Genomic DNA, 22,387 nt, shown 5'->3' on the forward strand with positions numbered 1-22,387 from the left:
GTGTTGCTGTGGCTGTGGCATAGGCTGGCAGCTGTAGCTCTGACTCGACTTTTAGCATGGGAAATTCCATATGCCGTATGCTTTTTCCGGCCCCAAAAAGCAATAAATAAATAAATGAATAAATATGTTCTCAAGATGCCCGCCATGTTTTAGAAGTTTGATTCTTAATTTGCTGTCTGGGTAGAGGTTCATTTTAAGTTTTCCTCATGGTGTCTTTGCCTGTGATTCATTTTATGGTAAAAGAAATTATTTTTGAGGATGTTTTTCAAAAATGTCCAGTGTAGGTGTTCCCTATTTAATATTTTGAGAAGAAACATGTGGCTTCCAAAACGAGGATGATGTATCCTTGTACATGGATATACATGGATGAGATGTATCACATTTTATTGGTTCACTGAATTTTTGCCAGTTGCACAGCTTAATAAAAAAATAAATGGCAAGTGTCCATCATAAGTAAAGATGGAAAAAATACTTAATTGTAGTAAACTGCTAGGGAAATAATTGTCCATGTCTGATATTTTAATGTTTCACGATGTTTGCAAATTAGCTTTTTAGTTGAAAACACATTGAGCAGAAGAACAAAACATAGTTAGACCTATGAAAGATTTTTATGAGAAGCTAGACAAAAATCCAGCCAGAAAAGAGGATGCATGTTTCACTCCAAAAATAATTTTCTTTGATGCATTTCATCCATTTGTGGGAGTGGTATAAAAATGTCTGCGTTGTTCCCTTTCTCAGGTGTGGGCCATGATTATCAGTGGATTGGTCTCAATGACAAGATGTTTGAGCATGACTTCCGTTGGACCGATGGCAGCACACTGGTAGGTTGCTGATGAAAATGATAACGCTTCTGGAGCTTGGTACCATGGGTTGATTGCATGTTGCAGAGGCATATTGGACTGGAAACCAGTTAAACATCTTGCTCAGGGTCACATTGTGAAAGTGAACCGGGGAATTGAAATAGAGTTTGTTCCCTGAGAACCAACACAATTAGTGATGTTCCCATCACGGTGGCTCTCTTAAAAGAAGAGTGTATCCAATTTCCATTGAACCAGTAAACCACACCAAAAGCAGAATTGCCTCAGGTCTGTCTTTTAGATGATTATCTTTGCTTTTTTTAGCTTCAAAGCAAAAAAGGGCAATAATAAATGTAAGAGAAAGGGTCCTTTTAAAAAATACTTTTTCTTACATAAATACACTGGGAATCTGCTATAAGGAATGGGTCATTTTCAACCAAGCCAAAATGCTCATTTCTTTATGTCTTAAAAAAAGACTGTGGAATTCTGATCTCATAAATTTCCTTCCATTCAAACTCTGATGACTAGTTTTATTTATTTATTTATTTTAGCTTTTCCTACTTAAAGAAAGGAGTGATTTGATAATACTAGCCACATCCTTGAGTAGGCCACAATAAGGTTCTTAAGTCAGGATAGGTGAAGCTGTTTTGAGTCACAACTGGTGAGTAAACATGAGTCTAATTCCTTAGAAATAGTTCAAGTACGCTTAGCTATAGTGATGGTTCTGGTATTGGCTATTCATTAGACTCACCTGGGGAACATAATTAAAAACCAGTGCTTATGGAGTTCCCGTCGTGGCTCAGTGGTTAACACGCCCAGTTAGCATCCATGAGGATGAAGGTTCTATCCCTGGCCTCGCTCAGTGGGTTAAGGATCTGGCGTTGCCATGAGCTGTGGTGTAGGTCACAGATGTGGTGGCTTGGATCTGGCGTTGCTGTGGCTGGGGCTTAGGCCGACAGCTGTAGCTCCGATGGCACCCCTAGCTTGGGAACCTCCACATGCCTCAGGTTTGGCCCTAAAAAGAAAAAAAAAAAAAGAAAAAGAAAAAAAAAAATGCAGACAAAGAACTGGGATCCACTGGGTTAGAGAGGTAAGTGTAAATTAAATTCCAACCTAGATAAATAAGAGGAAACCTTGAGAATAATGTTTAAACGCTTTTTGTGTGTGCTTAAGTTTCATTCATTGTTGCCACTCATCTGGATTTAATGAGTTTGGCAAAATGTGAAATTCATCCTGGAACAGTTGCTGAGCTAATCCCTCTCTTTTCAGAAGTTCCTCTCTGTCTGTTCAGGAAAGCTTCTCTGTGCTCCCCTGGACATGGTGCTCAGTTCATCTCTGTGTCAGTCATTGTACTCAGTGCTTAGCATCCATTTATTCTCCGCAGTAACCTTTAAGAGAGGCATAAGGTGGTTTATAAATAAGGAATCAAATTAGGCTGAGCTAAATGCCCACAGTCACAGTGCTATTAAGTGTGGAGCCAGAGCTGGTACCTCCTTGACCTGAAAAAAAGTATCCCTGGAGTTCCCTTGTGATGCAGTGGGTTAAGGATCCAGCGTTGTCACTGCAGTAGCTTGGGTCACTGCCATGTCGAGGGTTTGATCCCTGCCCCTAGGAACTTCTACAGGTCTCGAGCGTGGCCAAAAAAAAGGCTATCCCTTATTACATTTTGCCTTTGGGAATCCTAAAATAAAGCCTGACTTGCCTTCTCTCTATCATTACTCCTTATGTTTAATCAGCATTGGTCATTTGTGTCATAAGTAGGTTCTTTGGCAAGATGCAGAAAAAGTAGAGAAAGTAGATTGTTGTTAAAATATATTCCCAGTAAAATGTATAATCCCCCCGACAGTAGTCTCATTTTTTTCTGATTGTCCTAGATGGATGGTGTATCTTCAGTTGTTACGTCCATATATTTTCACTTTGCTGAAATGAGTAATAATTTCAGGGGGAGTGATTTTGGTCAGATCTTAATACTGATTCTATAGCATGAGTTCTTATATACTCATTTTAATTGAAGATAGTTTTGTTTTTATCAATTTACTTTACAAGTGAACATAAAAATTGAAAGGATTCTGTATATAACTGTATATTACAGTTAAAACTGTTTTTCATAATTTGGTTAATGGATATTAGATAATATAGGCTTTTAGTGACTTTTCCCTTGTTGAATGCACACTTCATTCCTGTAGGATAAATTGGATCTTGAATATACACTATTAAGTCTTCCTCCCATAAACTTTCCCTTATAAATGGCCCAGTGACAAGTGCAGGTTCTTGTGAGCTCTGTTTCAAAAGCTAGGATGCCAAGGACTCAGGTGGCCTGTTCCTCTTTGTACTCACTTTCATCTTGCAGACCCGGACCACAGCTTATCTCAGAGTGTACCTGTTGGCTGGGTGCCTTATGCTCCTGCTCTTGTGAAATCTGTCGTCTGCAACATGGGGACTTGATTGGACCAAGTCCCTGTTTCCAATCTGTTGTTGGTTATATAGAATTGATTTGTATCTCTCTTCATTCTTAACATTTATGTGTATTACTAGATGTTTGTCCTGGTCTGTCCATTAGCAGTTCAGCTCTTTAAAGAAGTGGTTCTCTTATCTGCTTTTTATTTCTCCAAGGGTCTAGGATGAGGCCTTATACTCCCTGTGAGCCTGGTTAATGATAAAATATTGGCTTATGGCTGGCAGATAAGTGAGGTCTATAAAGTGTCTTAGGGAATTTATCTTGCCTATCAGGTGCCATTCAGAATAACTTGATTCCTCAGATATCATTATTCCACTGTGCTGAGGCAAGCCAACGCAACTTTTTTTTTTTTTTCCCTATATCCACTCATTTTGAATGGTCCGTACTGTGAAAAAAATAACCTAATTGCCATTTCCATAGTCCAGATTGGTCCTAAACTTGGCACATAAGCAGCCATTGATTGCACTTTGTCAAAGGAGAAATATTGATCTTCCTCTGAAATTGTGCTAGGAAGATAACAACCTAACATAGATAACTCTACAACATCAACAAGAACCTTACTCTTAATTAACTCACATTTTTTCATTGAAACCTAAGGGTTTTGGAGAGAGCCCCAAGTATAAGGGCCTCATTTTGAAGAAGGCAGCAAATGAATTACATTAACATCAAAGTTTCTCAAAGAAATGACACAAGTAAATCCAGGAAAAACTTCGACAGCCCCCTGGTTTCTTCTTAATTCACTCTTTGTGTAAAATAAAAGTGTGCTAAGGAGTGTCCCTTAACTTTGAACATTTTGGAACAGATGAGACCATCTGCCCAACAGCCTGTCTCCCTCCCATCTGACTGATCTCTGGCCCACTTTCTGCTTTTCTAACCACCCTTGCCTCCATCCCTTCCTTTCGGAGACAGCCTAGGTGTCTCTTAAACTCGTTTGTAGTTCTTTCTACAGCCACCGTCCCCTTAACAGGTTCCATATGTGCTCAGGCCTTTGAATAAAATAGTTCTCCTTTGTTTCACTGTTTACTCCAAGTGTCTTGCTTTTGAAAATATCCCTGATAGTAAACTCTTCATGGGGAAGAGCAGTATCTGCTTACACTTGGGAACAGTGTTAACTGTGTGCAATTTTAAGGACTTTGTTTATGTTTTAGAGTGATTTCTCCCCTTCCCCCACCCCCATTTTTTTGTTTGAAAGGTTTACTAGAGCTTATCCTTCTTGGGAGGCAGCGCAGTATTAAAACAAAAAGAACCTTTGATATGTACCATATATGATCTTTTGTTATTTAGTCTTACAGTAAAAACAAACAAGTTTATATTAGGCCTCAATTTCAATCCTTTCTTTTCTTGAAATAGTTGGACACTGCTTCCAATAACCTTTCAGTATACCATGTGTGATATGATTATGATTTATAGCTAGGCTAATTCAATTTATAGGCTTACACTAAATGAATAATGCTGTTTGGCCAAGTTATCTACATTGCCCTTATTGAGATTCTGGTAGATTTCTTCCACATTATTGGTTTCTATAATAGGAGTTTGATATCATTATATAAAATTCCAAATTCTTATTTTTGTTTCATCTTTAAAATCTTTTTTTATTATTTATTTGGGGTGTTTACCCAATCAGTTTCCCAAAAGTGTTGCTCCTGAACAAAACTGAGTCTAGGCTTACCCTGTGATTTCCATTAAAGCTATTTCCTCTGAACACATTTCAGTTTTCACTCTGTCACTCAGTTGCCTACTAAGCAGTCACATTCTGGTTGGTTTTCTCCTCACCAGTCATTCTTTAACTTGGCTATTGATCTCTAACAGCAAAATGCCCCAAGTGCTTATTAGAAACCCTGACAAATAACTTCAATAATGAATGACTTTACTTGCCACCCAAGTAATGTCTTCAAAGACGCCAAGTTAAACCATCCAAGTTAAATACACATTAAAGCTGGCGAACTTAAACAAACATTTCTTATCTAGCCTCTCTACTATTAGCTGACTTTTAAGTTCCTTCTTTAACCTATTGTTAAATGAATGACCAGTCTGAAGTGTTCCCCCCATCTGTTTTCCAGTGTCTATGACCTTCCTGTCCCCTTGTTCTCAACTAGGGTTACTCCCTTTTTCATTCTGCAACATCTTCCTCTAGCCTTCAGTATAAAATTCTGTAATAATTAGTGGGGCATACCAAGCCCATCGGCCACTTCCCAAGGTGTGTCATCTCAAAATACTTGCAGTTCATGGAATAAGCCATGACGTTTTTCACTTCTCCCAGGGTTGCATCCATTAGCCCTTAGAATGTTTAGAATACTTAGAATGCTACGCTAATTTCTTACCCTCTTACCCTAATTTCATTTGATTTGTGTTTGAATACCTTGCTTAGTTGAGTCTTCTTCTTCCAGGAAGCCTTCCTAGCTGGATGTGACTGAAAGCTCCTACAGAGCCCTTTTGGTGACCTCTTCCCATTCTACCACTGACCCCTGTGGTGTTAATTTCCTGACCCTGAGCTTTCTGAGGCAGGAATTAACTTCCATCTCCATTTTTTCAGCACCTAGCAGAGTGGTTGACAAAAAGAGATATGTGAATGATAATCAATATCCATACATTGCTCAACCGACTCACTCTGTTACCTTTTGAATCTTGAAATGACCAAATAAGTCTTTTGGATGAATCTCTATATGACAGTTCTTGTTTATCTAAATTAATATTTTATTTATGGGATGATATGAGAAAAAGAATGTATAGACAACTGGGTCACTTTGCTGTACAGCAAAAATTGATATAACATTGTAAACTATACTTTAATTAAGAAAAGTAATTTAAAGTTGTATCAGTAGGAAAAACAATAAAACATAATAGGTGGCATTTCAAATAGGATGAAAAGAAAAAAAATGTTTCTCAGAAACTAAAATATGTAACTGAGCATAATGCATCTTACAAAAGTTATTAACCCAAAGGAAAACAGATGTTCCTACTGGAAATGATGATACATTTGTCCATGTGGTTGTCCCAAGAACATATACACTTTGTGAAGAAGAAAGCAAACTTTTTGAAGGTTTGAGTTATATCAGGGCATATTTTTCATGCAATTTTAGGAAACTGACAGTTACTCAGATCTTTAGCTTTAAAAAAAACCTCATCATCCAAATGCAAAATCCAAAAGGAAACCTCACTCCTGAATGTTATCAGTTCGTTTCATTTTTTAATAGATTGCTTGACTCAGGGTGACTTGGTTGCCTAAGGTTAGACAGGGCTTCCTGCATTCATCCACTGTCTTGAGTCTGTTCTTTCAAGCACGGAGGAAGCCAGACATTAGGGAACACTATGCAATCATTTATGTTTCCCCATCTATATGCATCCTGTCAAAATCATTTTCACTATAGTCTATGGTCTTTTCAGCTACAGACTATAGGGTGTCCATGGACAGCACAGTTAGGAAGGTACTAGAAACTGTTAGGGATCTTAATCACACTACTTTTTCTAACACACCACCCTAACCAATGGTTTAGAGTAAATCTGTGGAGCTCAGAAATTTTAAAACTTGCTCCCTTCTCTCTCTGACCCCCAGGAATAAAATTCTCACAGGGGGAATTTTCCTGTGGCCTGTGTTGCTCCTTTCTGGCTTCTCTTAAGTGAGTTCCTGTAGCACTGTCAAAGCTCACCCCTCACCACTGGGAACCGGATGCTTCAGTGGATCAGATGCAGTTACTTCAAAGGAAATGTCACCTTAGATTGCGTTGTCCAGAGGTTGAGGGTTGAATAGAACTGACAATCCAGTTCCCTTTTTAACATGTTGAAGAGCTTTAAAAACATTTGATTTGTAAGAAAAAAAAAAATCCTAACTTTATCCTTATACATTTAAAAAAAATTTTTTTTCTACATCTTTCACATTTTCCTTCTGTCATCTCTGTTTGTGAGCACTCCATGTCACCCTGGGCAAGGCTGCTGGCTTGTCACCTTCCTGGAAAGTAGTCATAGCCTCTGACTCTCCTGCATCCTGTTTGGGGAAAACAGAGAGATATCCTTTCCTCCTTTCCTCTGCATTTGTCTAAATCCAGTCAGAAAGTTCTCAACAAGTTACTCATTCACAGATCCAGAAATGTTTTCTTTTCTAGCTCTAACTAACTTCTCTTGCCCCTTGATAATTACGATGAAGGTAGATTACAAAGGCTACAAAGGCTAGTTGATAGCCTTTTGTGCTTAAGTCCTACTTGAAAAAAATATTTCTGGGAGGTAACTGAGTTTTTTTTCATTTTGATAAACATGCTCCAGCATTGGCAAACAGGTATACTTACCCACTTGCCCTCCTGGTCATGATGCAGAATTGATGCAGGAAAATTACCCACCTGCTAGTGGATTTGACTTTAAATCCTGACACCCCCCTCCCAGCCCTTTTCTTAAATAAACACATCAGCCTGTCAAGCAAAGTATTGTGAGAAAAAAAAAAAAACAGCTTTTAAAACCAATAGAAACAATAAAGAAATAGCCCTTAACCCAGGAAGAAACACTTAAAAGGAACAGAGAAAAGGAGTAACAAATCGCAGGTCATAAACCATTATTCTCTTTTCTGCAGGAATGTATCATTATTACCCTTTTATAAACACAAAGGTTCGCGTCCTCCTCCCTCTCCCAGATGTCCTGGACATTGAAAAGAGAATCAGGAGTATGAACTAATTCCCTGTGTTTTCTAAGCTTCTTTGTAGTTTCTTGGGTTGAAGGGATCGTGCATGATTTGGCTGAAAACAATGATGCAAAACAAAACCCCTAAACCGAAAACTGAAGTTTTACTTTTTCTACCTGAAAATCCTAGAAGACTTTCTGTAAAGTGTTTGCAGCTGGATGTGTGTTGGCTGTGGTGTGGTTTTAGCTCCAAGTCAAATGCTATTTCTCTGTGAACAAGTCACACTGCATATCAACATTAATTTAATTATATTAAATCTCACAGGCTTCATTTGATTAACCTACAAGCCAAGGAAAACATAGGCTGTTGTCCATCCTTTAACACATTATTCAGGAATAGAAGCGTTTTCAGTTTCTTTTCCGAAAGACCACTCAGCTCTCGGTGAAAATTTTCACTTGTGTTGCGGTTCAGTTTGGTTGGAAGTTAAGAGCTGCTTCTTCTGCTTCTACACATGACATGGAACGAGCCGTAGAGTCATTCTAGAACACAAAACCCCTCTCCTCTGCCCTTCCCTTACTTGAATGCAGGTGGCTGGTGACAGGCACACAGCTGGAAGAACAACATTTACCTGCCACCAGCAAATCATTTCATAATTGAAGAGATCATCCTTAAGAAAAAAGAGAAGGATTTATCAACGCAGTAGTTCCTTCTCACAGATGCTTCTCCACCAGTAGAAACTTTACAATCACACAGTTACTTAAATTTAATTGCTAATTAAAGGCAATGTATAACCATGGAAAAGGCCAAAAAAAAAAAATGTTGAATGGGTTTGGCAGTTTCGCGTTGCATTTGGATAGTTAGCACTTCCTGACTGAAGACCTGTTCAAAGGAACTTGGGGGTCAAGGAACCCTCTGGCACCGTTCATGGTGGGGATTAAATGCAACTGGCTCGGTGGGACTGTGCCTGGGGCCCGTCTCCAAGTGGTCTCTCAGTGGGTGGAACTCACATCCTTTGGAAACTGCTGTTGATAATTACTACTTTGCCGGGCAGTGAGCTCACGCTATTACACAAGATTAGCACTGTGCTCCAGACCTGGCAGATCGTCTGTCCCCAGTGCAGAGATTTGCCAGCTAAGAAAATCATGGGCATGTTGCCACTTTAACAACTATCAGGAGACCCCAGAGTTAGTTTTTCTTCCCTTCGGCATATTCATGTTTGTAGGATCTGACTCCAGGCTGCCAGCCTAGGGCAGTGACACCGAAACAAATGTCTCTTTCTCCTTTAAAACAAAAGCTTCTCTTTTCCTTTTGGTTGTTCAACTCAAAGACAACAGCAAAACCATAACCTCCTTTAAAATGTAAATAAACAAGGACTCAAACCAGAGTAACCCTAAGCAAGTACAGGGAGCAGAGGAAGGTCTATCTGTACCTTGCAGGGAGGTCATTTGCCCCAAGTTAAATACAACAAAATTAAATATAACTCCTCACAGACTGAAAACAAATGCCTATTGTGACCACAGCCATCTAGGGAAAAAAGGCATTTTCAAGTTACCAAATGTTTTGATTTCTATAATAAGTAGTCCTTCTAAGCTCCCAGCAGATAACCATTTGACCTGTGTTCTGAAAGCTGAGGTGGTGGTGGTGGGGGAGGTTTACATAGAGTGTTATTCTGAGTTCTTTATTTAGTGCAAAGGTGGTTTCTTATCAGTATATGTTCCGAGAGTGTAAGCTGGCCTCTTGGGACAGTGTTTTCTATTTGGAATTTGCTTTTATCCTGTGGTGGTTATCTGCCTACCCTTGGCATCAGCTGCATTTGGATGTTATTTGTGGCTGTTGGGAATATGACAGTGGCATCTCGGTCCAGGTGATAAAAGGAGTTTGAACCCAGAAAAGCTAGCTTTTAGCACAGGCTACATGCTCTCCACCCCCTGCTCTCCACCCCCCAAGCACTGTTACCTAAAACATGAGCTTTTACTTAAAAACAGACTAAATCCCATGCAGATTTGTGTGCACAGGTGTTTATTTATGATCTGTCCTGTTCTGAGAATTTTAGATGACTATTACAAATTTGGCTTTACCTCTGATGTAATTTCACCATTGATGTAAATCAATCATTTTAAGAGGCAAAATGGAGAAAAATAAACTACTGTAGTTGAATGTTTTAGTCAAGTAGAAAATTCAGATTATAGCTACATTGACCTGTAACAGAGTAGAATGTAATGAGATTGGTAAATACTGTTTAGCTGAGGTCCATCTTTTAGCCAAGTGTTCTCTCTTTACTTTTCCTCACAAAACCGAAAGGACACATCACAAATAATCCTTTAATCTTTTTTTTCTTTTTTTTTTCCTCTCTCTTTTTTTTTTTTTTTTTTTTTTTTTTTTTTTTCTCTATATGGAGTACCTAATCATGGTTTGGGGGGTATTCTGAATTCTGTTAACAGGGACTTAGTTGGTCATTGGAAATATAAAGATGGGTGGATAGCGCCACCTAGTTGCCATATAGTATTTTTGTATTTCAAAACTTCATATTCCCAGAACTCCACTTAAGGTCTTTGCAGGAAAAATATTCTGTGAATTGGGTTCCTATCACTTTGAGTTCTAAAATTCTAGTATGAATTGAATTATGTTGTGAACTTGAAAGTTAAATGTGAAATGAGATGATTTTTCAAATGTAGCATGAAGCTAACGCATGGAGTCACATGCTTAGTAAAATCCTAGCAACTGAGGCAAATATTAGGGCCAGTCTTTTCCGTATCTTCACTTTATACACAATAATAGCAGCAGAGAGTTTTCCTTGGCCAGTTCCCTTGGCATGTAGACCTAGATGATATTTTTGGTTTTCTTATGAAAAATTTTTTTCTAGTGAATTAAATTAACATTGCTTGGGGGGTAGAGCGCAGTGATTGGACTGTTCATGGAAAAAAACCTCCAAATTATAGCTTGAAACCTTGATAAATTCTCCCAACAATTACAATAATATATTATGTCATAGAATGGCTTTGCTGAACAAATATCAAGAACAGTTTTTATCAATGGAATGTGTATGTGTTTAATTGTTTAAACATTCTTGGCAAAACCCATAAAAATTCTAAAACATAGAGGCTTTAACTGGCCATATAAGACAAACTAAATTATAGTGAATATTCAAGAATAAAAGGTAATTCAATCTAAGTTGAAAAACTCCAGGTAAATCTGTGGGTGGGTCAGTGATAGAATAGGCTCTGGGCAGATAGAGAGTCAAGATTTGTAGTTTCAGATGTACATGAGAGACTTTGAGGAGCCACAACAGGAAATAATTAGTGCATTTCTCTCAGGCACAGAGTTAACTGTACCCTGTGGCTGGCTACTGTGTAAAAATTGTCAGATGAGCTCTCAAGTTTGTCCAGTGGGCAGCCCAGTTTCCCCAGCTCAAGAGGTCTGCTGTTTTTTATTCTAGTAACCATTTAACTATTTGGGATCTCCTCAATTGTATGCATGGTGGAAACCTGTCTACCATAGGTCGGTGTGAATAGGGGCATTCCTGAAGTTCTTAGCGATACCTTTCCCTGGTGCCAAGAAATACTGTTTGTAGGTGGGTGTGTGAGAGAGAGAAAGAGAGAGAGAAAATCTCAAACTTAGGTCTTACAAAAAATTGACCTTTAATTGTATTGAGTGTGTGAACATTCTGTTTTCAAGAGAGAGGAAGAGAAACTAAAAAATTCTAAAGAGAATTCTTCAGGAGAACTAGTTAGTGCCCACTGATTATTCTTTGTAGTTACTTGACTACAAGTTAAGAAATCGTAAGATCTCAATGAAAAGAATTTGAAATGGGGCAAATATTTCAGAGAAGGGCTGGTTATCAACTAAGTTTTGATAAGGCCAGTTGCTTTGAAAATGTCTTCGTTTTAAAGGTGCTGATAAAGGAGATTTACGGAAAAGACTCTTTCACGTTCTGGGAATTCTTTCTCTGCCGGAGATTGGAGCCTGACCCTGTTATCTTCAGAGTTTTGATTTTGAATCAACATTATCTTTTAAAGACAAAAAAAAAAAAAGCGGGAGGGAGTGGGATGGGCTGTGAGTTTGGAGTTAGTCAATGCAAACTATTGCATTTGGAGTAGATAAGCAATGAGATCTGCTATACAGCACGGGGAACCCTGTCTAGTCACTTCTGGTGGAATATGACTGAGGATAATATGAGAAAAAGAATGTATGTGACTAGGTCACTTTGCTGTACAGCAGAAACTGACAGAACATTGTAAATCAACTATAATATAAAAAAAAATCTGGAGTTCCCGTCGTGGCGCAGTGGTTAACGAATCCGACTTGGAACCATGAGGTTGCGTGTTCGGTCCCTGGCCTTGCTCAGTGGGTTAACGATCTGGCGTTGCCTTGAGCTGTGGTGTAGGTTGCAGACGCGGCTCGGATCCTGCATTGTTGTGGCTCTGGTGTAGGCCGGTGGCTACAGCTCCAATTAGACCCCTAGACTGGGAACCTCCATATGCTGTGGGAGCGGCCCAAGAAATAGCAAAAAAAAAGCCAAAAAAAAAAAAAAAAAACTTACAAAAAAAGACAAAAAGTATCTTGAGGTGGAAAAAAAATACTAGGTTGGAATGGTGCATGCAGGCATAAATGTAAGTCATTCTACTGCACAAGAACCTTCCTCGCTCCAGCCTTTCCTTTTCACCACCCAACTGCTTGCGTATTTTCTCATAAATCCATCTTCTTATATATGTATCATGTAAAGGACCAGCTGGGATGTGACTATTACAGCAGTTACTAACTAATGCTAGATGATCCTGTTTCCTTACTTGAACTGAAAGCAGTGCTCATAGCTGAACCAATAAACCCCTTTTGTAAAGCAAAGCAAAGCAGAGCACCTGGTTTATTTCTAAATCTTGTGTCTTTCTGAAATATTGCTTTTTTAAATGGAAGGATAGTTTATTTATAATGTTATGTTTCAGTTATACTGAATTTGTTCTTTTTTTAGATTCTTTTCCATTATAGGTTGTTCCAAGATATTGAATGTAATCCCCTATACTGTACAGTAGGTCTTTTCTATTTATCTATTTTATATGTAGTAGTGTGTATCTTTTAATCTCAAACTTCTAATTTATCCCCTCTGCCTCAGTAACTAGCCATAGGTTTGTTTTCTATGTCTGAGTCTATGAAATAATGCTTTTTTAACCTTAGAAAAAAGATAGCAATCTATCTCTCCACCAGGAAAGTTTTATCCTCAGTTTAGTTTGTTCCTGCTCCCTGATGCTAGTTATCTGCTGAGATTTGGGCCACTGATCATGGTGTTGTGTATTTTAATGATAAAAGATCGTCTGGTATCTCTGAATGACAGTCAGGTCTCCCAGACACTATATAAGCAGAGAGTCACCTTGAAAGGATGTAAACCCTGTCTGACTTCTGTAGGTTGCTGATAACTTTCAAAAGCAGAGACCCCACCCCATGCCCGGAACACACACATACTTTATCACACTGGGTGTGTTGATTGAATCAAGTTGGAGACTTGTAAAGAGCTGGGAAGGGGAAGATAACTCTTCAGCCATCCTGCCTGAGAAAACTCAGTGGAATCCCTCTTAAAGCTAAGTTGAGGTCACTCTGAGAGTGGAGAATGTTGGCAGGCAGTGGAGTCCTCTGTGCTTCAAAGACCTGCAGGATAACACCCTACTTTTATGTTAATGCAAGACAGAAATAAACTTTTGACAATAATATACAGATTATTTGGAACAAAATAATCTAAGCATTTGCAAAGTTTGATAGATTGTGATGAATAATTTCAACCCGCCCTGAGTTTGTCCTCTCAGTATTAGAATTAGTTCAAAACAAATTCTCTAGTTTGTGGAGACAATTTTCATTTGCAAGAATAGTACTCAGCTGTTGGATTTTGGCCAGGGATTTTAGAATCATTTTATGCTTTTGGCAGCTAACTTGCTTGAATCTGAGTGGTGGTGGAGTGGGGGTAGAGAGACGGAGAGAAACAGAAAACAGTAACTGAAAAGTTAATAAATCCAATTTAATTGAAAAGGTTGTCTTTGGGGCACTTTTTTTTTCATAGATATAGAGAGTTAATCATTAATTAGAACTGTAAAAGTAACTTTTTCATAAAATGTACAGTATTAAAGAGTTCATACTAGTTATGAAATAATTACCTCTGAATAAAATGCAATTTTGTTATAGAACATGCAGAAAAGTTTACAATCTGGGCTGGCTTTCCTCTGCATCACCTGTTTGACTTTTATGTCATAGCTTTCTCCACCATCAGAAGAGAACAAAAATACAAATAACTTAAGGCTTTCTTTTCAGACACAAATTTCTTTTCAGAATTGATTGAATTCTGGTCTATGGAAGAAACAAGAGTTCAAGGTTTGGAATGGGGGAGATGAGCGTCTGAGACCCAGATAAACAGGCTGAGGTCTGATTAGCATTTATTTTTGCCAATGGTGTTAAAATGAATTCTCCCCAAGCCATGCTGCCTTTTTGGAATAATTTTTAGTTTGCCCGTCTAGCCCTCGAAGAGGGTGGCTCTGGGCTCAATCACCCAGGATGTTTGCTTATAATCCCAGTGAGGAGAAAAAAAAAAATCCGGATGAGAGGGGGGAGTTTTTCTCTGCTTATGCCAAGAATCTATGTTTCTGTGTGGTTGAGACCCCATCCATGTGAGAGAGGCTCTATTACATTCTTATAACTCAGAATTGATTTCCTAAGGAGAGACCTTTTCCTAACATTTAATTTTGGTGAAAAAAAAAATACATTCTTAAACCTAAAAATCAATGATTTATTTCTTTCTACTCTTTTCCCCTGCAAGTGATATTAAATAAGGCTGTAAAGAATCCAGGAGGAAACAAAGAACGTTGTTCAGAAAACTGGAGTTTCCTTTGCTAAGTCAGTTTGGCAGTAACATGGAGCAAAATCAAAGCACCCTGGCCAAAATAAATCTGCACAATGGAGCAATCAGATATGAGGTCATAGTGTGACATGCCTGTGGGTATCAGACATTCTTGTAAAAACCACAGACCTAAAATTTGGTCCTGCACCATTTAAGCCACAGTTCTGCCAAGCAACAACACAGAACACAGGTTTTAAATCACTGTTGCAAGCCAAATGCAATTCCCACCCAAAACAATTAAATCTTTTACCAGAGGTCTGAGTCTGGGCAGCTTAAGGCCTGAGAATTACTTTGGTGGCATGGAATCAGAATCTCATTTCAGTGCGAAAATGAGATGGTTATTGTTCAGAGCAGGAGGAAATGTCAGCTGCAAAATACATGGCGATCAAGGGACTTTGGTGCCTTGAAGTGATGCTTGTTGAGGTTTGGTTAGAAAAGTGTTAGCTCAGAAACCAGTCAGTTTTTTCTGATTGCTCCATAGATCATTTTATAATGTTCATTTTTACTGATTAGAAAAATAATTCTTGCTTACTCTAGGGAAGTTGGAAAATGTGTAAGAATATATAGAATAAAACAATACCTTAGCCTCCTATCACGCAGATATCAGCTTTATGACCTTTTACTGCATTTCCTTTGGGTCTTTTGCATACACATACTCGTGCACATGTGTGCCCCGCCAGACACCTGCATCTGAGAGTATGTATAAAATTTGGATTATTGTACATTTTTAGTTCTTTGCTTTTTATTTTAATTGAACACTTCTTTTAGTATTTCCTATCTCCTTATGTAGTCTTCAAAGACACAATATCTAATGGTTATAATATTTGCTTTGGCCATACTATAATTTATTGAACCTATGTTTATTGATTTTTCGCACAGCTGGTATAAGCAATCTTTTAGATAAACTCTTGTTCACGTCTCTGATTATTTTTTAAGATAGCATTTTTTAGAAGTGGAATTACGAGGTCCAAGGGCTGGAACTTTTTTTTGTTTGTCTTTTGTTTTTTTTGTTTTTTGTTTTTTGTTTTAGGGCCATACCTGTGGCATATGGAAGCTCCCAGGCCAGGGGTCAAATTGGAACTACAGCTGCTGGCCCACTCCATAGCCACAGTAATTCCAGATCCGAGTCACATCAGCAATCTACACCATAGCTCACGGCAATGCTGGATCCCCAACCCACTGAGGGAGATGAGGGATCGAACCCAAGTCCTTGTGGACACCAGTCAGGCTCATTGCCAATGACCTATGCTGAGCTACAATGGTAACTCCCAAGGGCTGGAACTTTTCAAGGCTCTTAATATGTATTGTCAGCTGTTTTCCAGGACGGTTATTTACTTCCGCTGACTTTGTGACTGTCTTGCTTACTGTTTGCTAGCAGCAAACAACGTCCTTGATTGGGGCAGGTGTAGATGGGAAAGAAGGCAGCACATTCTGTGGTTAGTTATTTCTAAATAGCACATTATATATTAACCAACACAAGCATGTGCCAGGCATAGCTGCTGGCACTGAGGATATAGGAGTAAACAAAAGAAGCCAAAAATCCCTGTTCTACATGAGCTTATACTCTACTAAGGAGATAAAATACAATAAGTAAAATGTATAGGATATTAGAAGATAGTATATGTTATGAAGAAAACTAAGGCAAAGAGAGACGGGAAGTATGGTAGGGACAAGGAAAGAGGGGCTTTGCATAGTTTACCCATGGCTTTGGGAGGCTGGAAAGTTTTTTACTTTTGAGAACATTTACTGGTTTCCTGGAAGAGGTTAGTTAGAAAGTAAGCTGCAGAGTTCCCTTCATGGCTCAGAAGCAACAAATCTGACTAGCATCCATGAGGATGCAGGTTCTGTCCCTGGCCTCGATCAGTGGGTTAAGGATCTGGTGTTGCTATGAGCTGTAGTGTAGGTCACAGATTTGGCTTAGATCTGGTGTTGCTGTGGTTTAGGCCAGCGGCTACAGCTCTGATTCGACCCCTAGCCTGGGAACCTCCATATGCTGCAAGTGCAGCCCTAAAAAGACCAAAAAAAAAAAGAAAGAAAGAAAGCTGAAAAGTATTGAGCTCCAAAATCCAAATTATGAGGAACTCTGCAATCTTTTGCCGTAAAACATTACATGTAGATCTTTGTTAGTTTTAAGGAAATCTTATTCTTTTGTTTATTATTTTAATTTGATTTTTATTTTTATCCTACTTTAATTCATCTGTTAAAGAGAGCTTAGTTATACAGCAGCAGGCTGACGGTGACTTTTGTCACTGCATTGTCACTCCATTTCCTTTTCTGTTATCTGTTAAAGGAGAGTAGCAAAAAGAAAAAAAAAAAAAAGGCTTGGTGGGTGGAGGGTGAGAGATGATAAGGAAAGGGTAGTAAGAAAAGAAAAGGAAAATAAAGAAATAATTAGAAACCCAGGTCAGGGAGTTCCTTTAGTGGCACAGCCGAAACAAATCTGACTAGTATCCATGAGGATGCAGGTTCAATCCCAGGCCTCACTCAGTGGGTCAAAGATCTGGCATTGCCGTGAGCTCTGGTGTAGGTCACAGACATGGCTTGGATCCCATGTTGTTGTGGCTGTGGCATAGGCCGGCAGCTATAGCTCTCATTTGACCCCTAGCCTGGGAACTTGCATATGCTGTGGTGCGATCCTAAAAAGAAAAAAAGAAAAAAAAGAAAAGAAAAAGAAAAGAAACCCAGGTCAGATCAAATGTCACTTCCTGGTCGCAGGAAGACCTTCCAGGCAGAGTGCTTTGGTGAGCATCTTCTCAGGGCCATCTAGCGGGTAACTCCATGGTACCATTCAGGCTACTGCAGTTGGGTTTAAATCCAAATAATTTCTGAATTTCCACCAGAGAAATAAAAACACCCTTAATTCTGTGTTTTAGGAAAAAAATCTCTATTAAGCTTCTCTTGGTTCTTTGTAATTCTGTCACTTTTCAAAAACTTCTTGCATAGCAGGGGTCTCTTGTCTCCTATATTAACTTTGGCATGATTTAGATGCATTGTAAAGCAAAGCTAAGCAAAAGATTGAAGGAAAAGTACAAGGTCTTGGAATTCCCATCGTGGCTCAGCAGTTAACAAACCCGACTAGGATCCATGAGACTGTGGGTTTAATCCCTGGCCTAACTCAGTGAGTAAAGGATCCAGCGTTGCCCGTGAGCTGTGGTGTAGGTCTCAGATTCGGCTTGGATCTGGCATTCCTGTGGCTGTGGGGTAGGCCAGCAGCTGCAGCTCCAATTCGATGCCTAGCTTGGGAACTTCCCTCTGCTGTGGGTGTGACCCTAAAAAGAAAAAAGGGAAGAAAAGTAAGAGGTCTCTTAATCTTGAGGTTTTCACAGTTTAGGTCTTCTCACAAATTATCAAAGAGCTAGGTTTTTACTCTATTTTCAAGTTTTGAGGTCCACATCTTTTTATGAGAAGATAGAAAAATTAGAGCCGTTCTCTGGTATATTTATTATATATTTTTAAAAGACATAAAAATAGCTATGGTGCTTTGGCAGTAACTAGCAGGGCATGCTCTAAATTGAGAACAATTGCCTTAATGACAGTTAACCATTGTTTTATATACAGTATTTCTTCTAACTTCATCATTTTCAAATGAACTTCTTAACTCCTTGTTTCAGCCACAGACTTATTTTAAATTTAATTTGAAATGAAAGACTAACAGAACCCTAGGCCCAGAAGAGAGAGTCACATTTGTCATTGTCACATAAATATGAATCTGTATTTCCTCCATAGGAAGGCAGATTGTCTCCACCAGTCTAAACAGCATTAGACGTGCTATAAAATATGACAGTAGGCAAAGTGTATTGGGAAAGTGATAGTCAAGTTGAGACAGAAAGACACTGAACAAACGTGTTCCATTTGACATTCTAGTTAAGGGACAAAAGGCTAGGAAACTGTTGTCTTATTGTAAGCCAGTATTATTTTTATCTCACTAAAGTTTATTACTTTTGAGTAGGTCTTAGAATTTTTTTTTTTTTTTTTTTTTAAGGCCCCACCTGCAACATATGGAAGTTCCCAGGGTCTGGGGTCAAATCCAAGCTATAGATGCTGGCCTACGCCACAGCCACACAGCCACAATGCAGGATCTGAGCCACATCTGCAACCCACACCGCAGCTCATGGCAATGCCAGATCCTTAACCGACTGAGTGAGGCCAGGGATCGAACCTGCACCCTCATGGTTCCTAGTCAGATTCCTTTCTGCTGTGCCACAACTGGAACGCTGAGGTAACAAAAAATTGAATGTAAACCTAAAGTGCTGGATGTTTAACCTTTCTAAGGTCCAAGTTACCCCCAGTTTTGCTGGATTCTTATAGAAGATAATGCATACCAAGTACTTAGAAGAAGGCTCTATCCATTATAGGTGCTAAATAAAAGACATATGTTATTGCGATGGAAGGCAAAGCTATTTCTGGTTGAGTATCGCTACTCAATCTGCGGAATCATTAAGCATCATCTAACAATACGGATAGAAAGGTAACCAGTAGAAGAACAACAGATCGAAAAATGCTTTCAAATTTTCTGAATGTACATTACAGAAAGGAAAGCAAATAGGTATTTATAGTAAGATATATTTTTAAAAGCATTATCTTGTATATTAATATGCATAAATGTGGTAAATATTCCTATTAAGAGAAGACAATTTCCAGATTAGAGCACAAAGCAAAACACAATTGGATGATGCACGTAAGAATCACATCTAAAACAGAATTACTCAGAAAGTTTGAATATAAAATGACAGGTAGAGGTGTATTGGGTAAATACAAAAAAATAAATGTGGCAAATATAACAATATATATGTCATGTAACAATGAATTTGGATGAAAATGGTTAATTAGTTAAGGGAAAGAAATGAACTTTATAGTGGTAAAAATGTAAAAAAACATTTTACTGCACTATAATCACAATTACATAAAGTTATACATGCATGTAAGGGCTGGAAGAAAACATAATAGAATGATGAGGTGATGTTTTTTCTCTAGTTTTACTGCCATTAATGCTCTTAATAGTAATGACATGGTTAAATTTCTTAAACGGAGCATTGATTATACATTTAGAAATCTGGGAAAACTAGCACAAAATTCTTCAGATTTATCTCATTGCCAAAGGGGACAAAATTACATTACTCATTGAAAAGAGACTTTCAGATACATGTGTTTTTCCACTAAGAGTATAAAAATCTTTTTCTTTTCCACCAAAATCATTTCAGCTAGATGGTTCAACAGAAATTGTTGAGTCCATTCTCATTCAATCGTGATGTGATATTGCTGTCACTCTTATAATATGCTTCTCTTTGACTGTCAATAGTTATCTTCTCCCTCCATTTTTATAGCAATATGAGAACTGGAGGCCCAACCAGCCAGACAGCTTCTTTTCTTCTGGAGAAGACTGCGTTGTGATCATATGGCATGAGAATGGCCAGTGGAATGATGTTCCCTGCAATTACCATCTCACCTACACCTGCAAGAAAGGAACAGGTAATGATTACCCCATTAATAATGTATACTTATCCTGCATTTCAATTATCAAGTATATTCAGGAGGAATAAATATCGTTCTTTAGGACATAAGCTGGATGTCCTGATTGCCCTGGAATAGTTTACTTTTTCAATATAATTGAAAAGTTTCAGTAATGTTTTCACCTTAGGTTTCAAGTGCTTACGGTAACAATGTAGTATTTATGTAGAAAAACTACTTGGCAGTATTTTTAAGAAAAACAACTGCCGGCCCCAGGGCCTATGCACTTCTTTGTTTTGATGGGTAGCGTGTTAAAAAAAAGCAGTATTCAACATTAAAAAATTGGGATATATCATAAAATAATTTGTATTTTTTTTACCTTAACAACGACAACACCTGGTACCATTTGGCACATGTTCAAATTTATCTGTGGTTTGAACTCTTGCAGCTGAAAACCACTGCCCTCCCCTAGTGGGAATTGTGGTCTCCAGATCATTGCAGTCTTTATCCAGACCTTCCTTCCTTTTTGGTTAAGCTCCTGATCTTACAGGCATTTGAGTTTTTCTATCATTCCCTTAGAAGCTCAAACTATGCTCATAAACCATAGAACAAAAATGCCCATTCCTATATCTATAGTTGAATACCTTTAAGATGTGATAAAATAAAAATATTTATGTTAAGTTCTATAATTAGGAGAATGCTTAGTTGACATTAAACAGATAAAATTAAGAAATCTGATTTTAAAAAATGTTTATTGACCACTATGTTTCTATCCTAAGGCAGACTGTGTATACCTCTTCCTTAAAAAAATAGGAATTCCATAAATTTTTTAAACCTGTTTGCAATTGATAATGGTGTTAAAACATGAATAGTTAACCTCTAGGCCCAGACTTTAGCCACCTCAGATAAGATTACCAAGTACAAATGCAAAATACAAAATCCATTTGGCTTATTTTTGAGTATAAAAATAATAAAACTAAAAACACTCTATAAATATTTTAGGAAAGACTTAAACACCATTGTGAAAGTATCAAATGAAAGAGAACACTAAGATACACACACAAATCTCAGATGAAACTCAGCTGTTATCCGTGTCTACTCTGCTATTCTCTTCTCTAAAGTAGAATTTATTCTGAATAGCCTTTCTATATGAGCAGCTTTCCCCACTATGTACATTACTTCAGCATTTATGTGATGGAACTTGTGAAAATAGCAAATCAAGTTATTTGCTGTTTTCCCTGTTTCTAGTGTAAGAAGGCTTTAATGAACTGTTTGTCTTTATCCAAATGTCATGTTTGCCTTCTTAGATCTCCACGTGTTCCCTGGAGTCATGCTTTTCATTTTGTGATCCAAACATTCTTAAATTTCATATGTTATTTTTTCCTATATCAGTGTTTCTCAATAGCAGCACTAGTGACATTGTGCCTCAGATAATTCTTAGCCGTGGGGGGCTGTCTTGTGCGTTGCACACAATGTTTAGCCTCATCTCTGCCCTCTATGCACCAAATGCCAGTAGCATTCTTCTCTACTCCACATCCTCCTCCTTTGCTCTGGGATAATCATCCATATATCTATTGCCAGCTATCCCTGGGGAAGGAGGGAAAGGAGAAAAATTGTGCCAAGTTGAGAACCACTGCCCTATAGCTAGAAAGGATTCACAAAAGAAGCATCATGCTTGGCATTCCCCAGTGAAGAGGTTTATAGAACATTACTCTACCTCATTAAAGGAGAAAAAGCAAAACAAAACAATCCATATATTTTATCTCCTTACTGTCGTATTCTTTGTTAATCAGTACTATGGAGAATTTTATGAATTTTATAAACGTCTATAGACGTTTATAAAAGATAACCCTTTTCTCCTTTCAGACATTTTAGACATTTTTAAAGTTACAGACCTATGTAGTTTTAATTAAATACTTGCAAAGAAGGGTTATATTATATACAAAAGACAATTTTTTTTAAAAAAAAAAAAGAACACCTTGGACTTTTCCTGTGACACAGTGGGTTGAGGATCCAGTTATGGCTGCTATGGCTCAGGTTGCCACTATGGTGCAGGTTGAATCCCTGGCTCCCCAACACTTCCACATGCCATGGGCATAGCCAGAGAAAAAGAAAAAACACCTCAAAGCATACTAATTACACATCTTTGGGACATCCTGCAAGTTCTTTCCAATCCCATCTATTTCCTTCCCAGTTCCAGCCAT

General features: G+C 38.2%; 1 protein-coding gene across 6 annotated transcripts in view; it reads left to right on the forward strand.

The window, feature by feature from the left end:
- The window catches only part of VCAN (versican), a 128,851-nt gene that overhangs the window by 101,581 nt on the left and 4,883 nt on the right, over positions 1-22,387 (forward strand). For all 6 annotated transcript variants that reach the window (XM_021081073.2, XM_085009692.1, XM_085009691.1 and 3 more), the window contains 2 exon segments: positions 739-821; positions 20,060-20,204. In XM_021081073.2, the coding sequence (XP_020936732.2) occupies positions 739-821; positions 20,060-20,204 (228 nt within the window).

The sequence above is a fragment of the Sus scrofa genome, chromosome 2 (assembly GCF_054392235.1).
Source record: "Sus scrofa isolate SSC_HxYL_T2T_F1_AM1 chromosome 2, Sscrofa_HxYL_maternal_Yorkshire_Landrace_v2.0, whole genome shotgun sequence".
NCBI lineage: Eukaryota > Metazoa > Chordata > Mammalia > Artiodactyla > Suidae > Sus > Sus scrofa.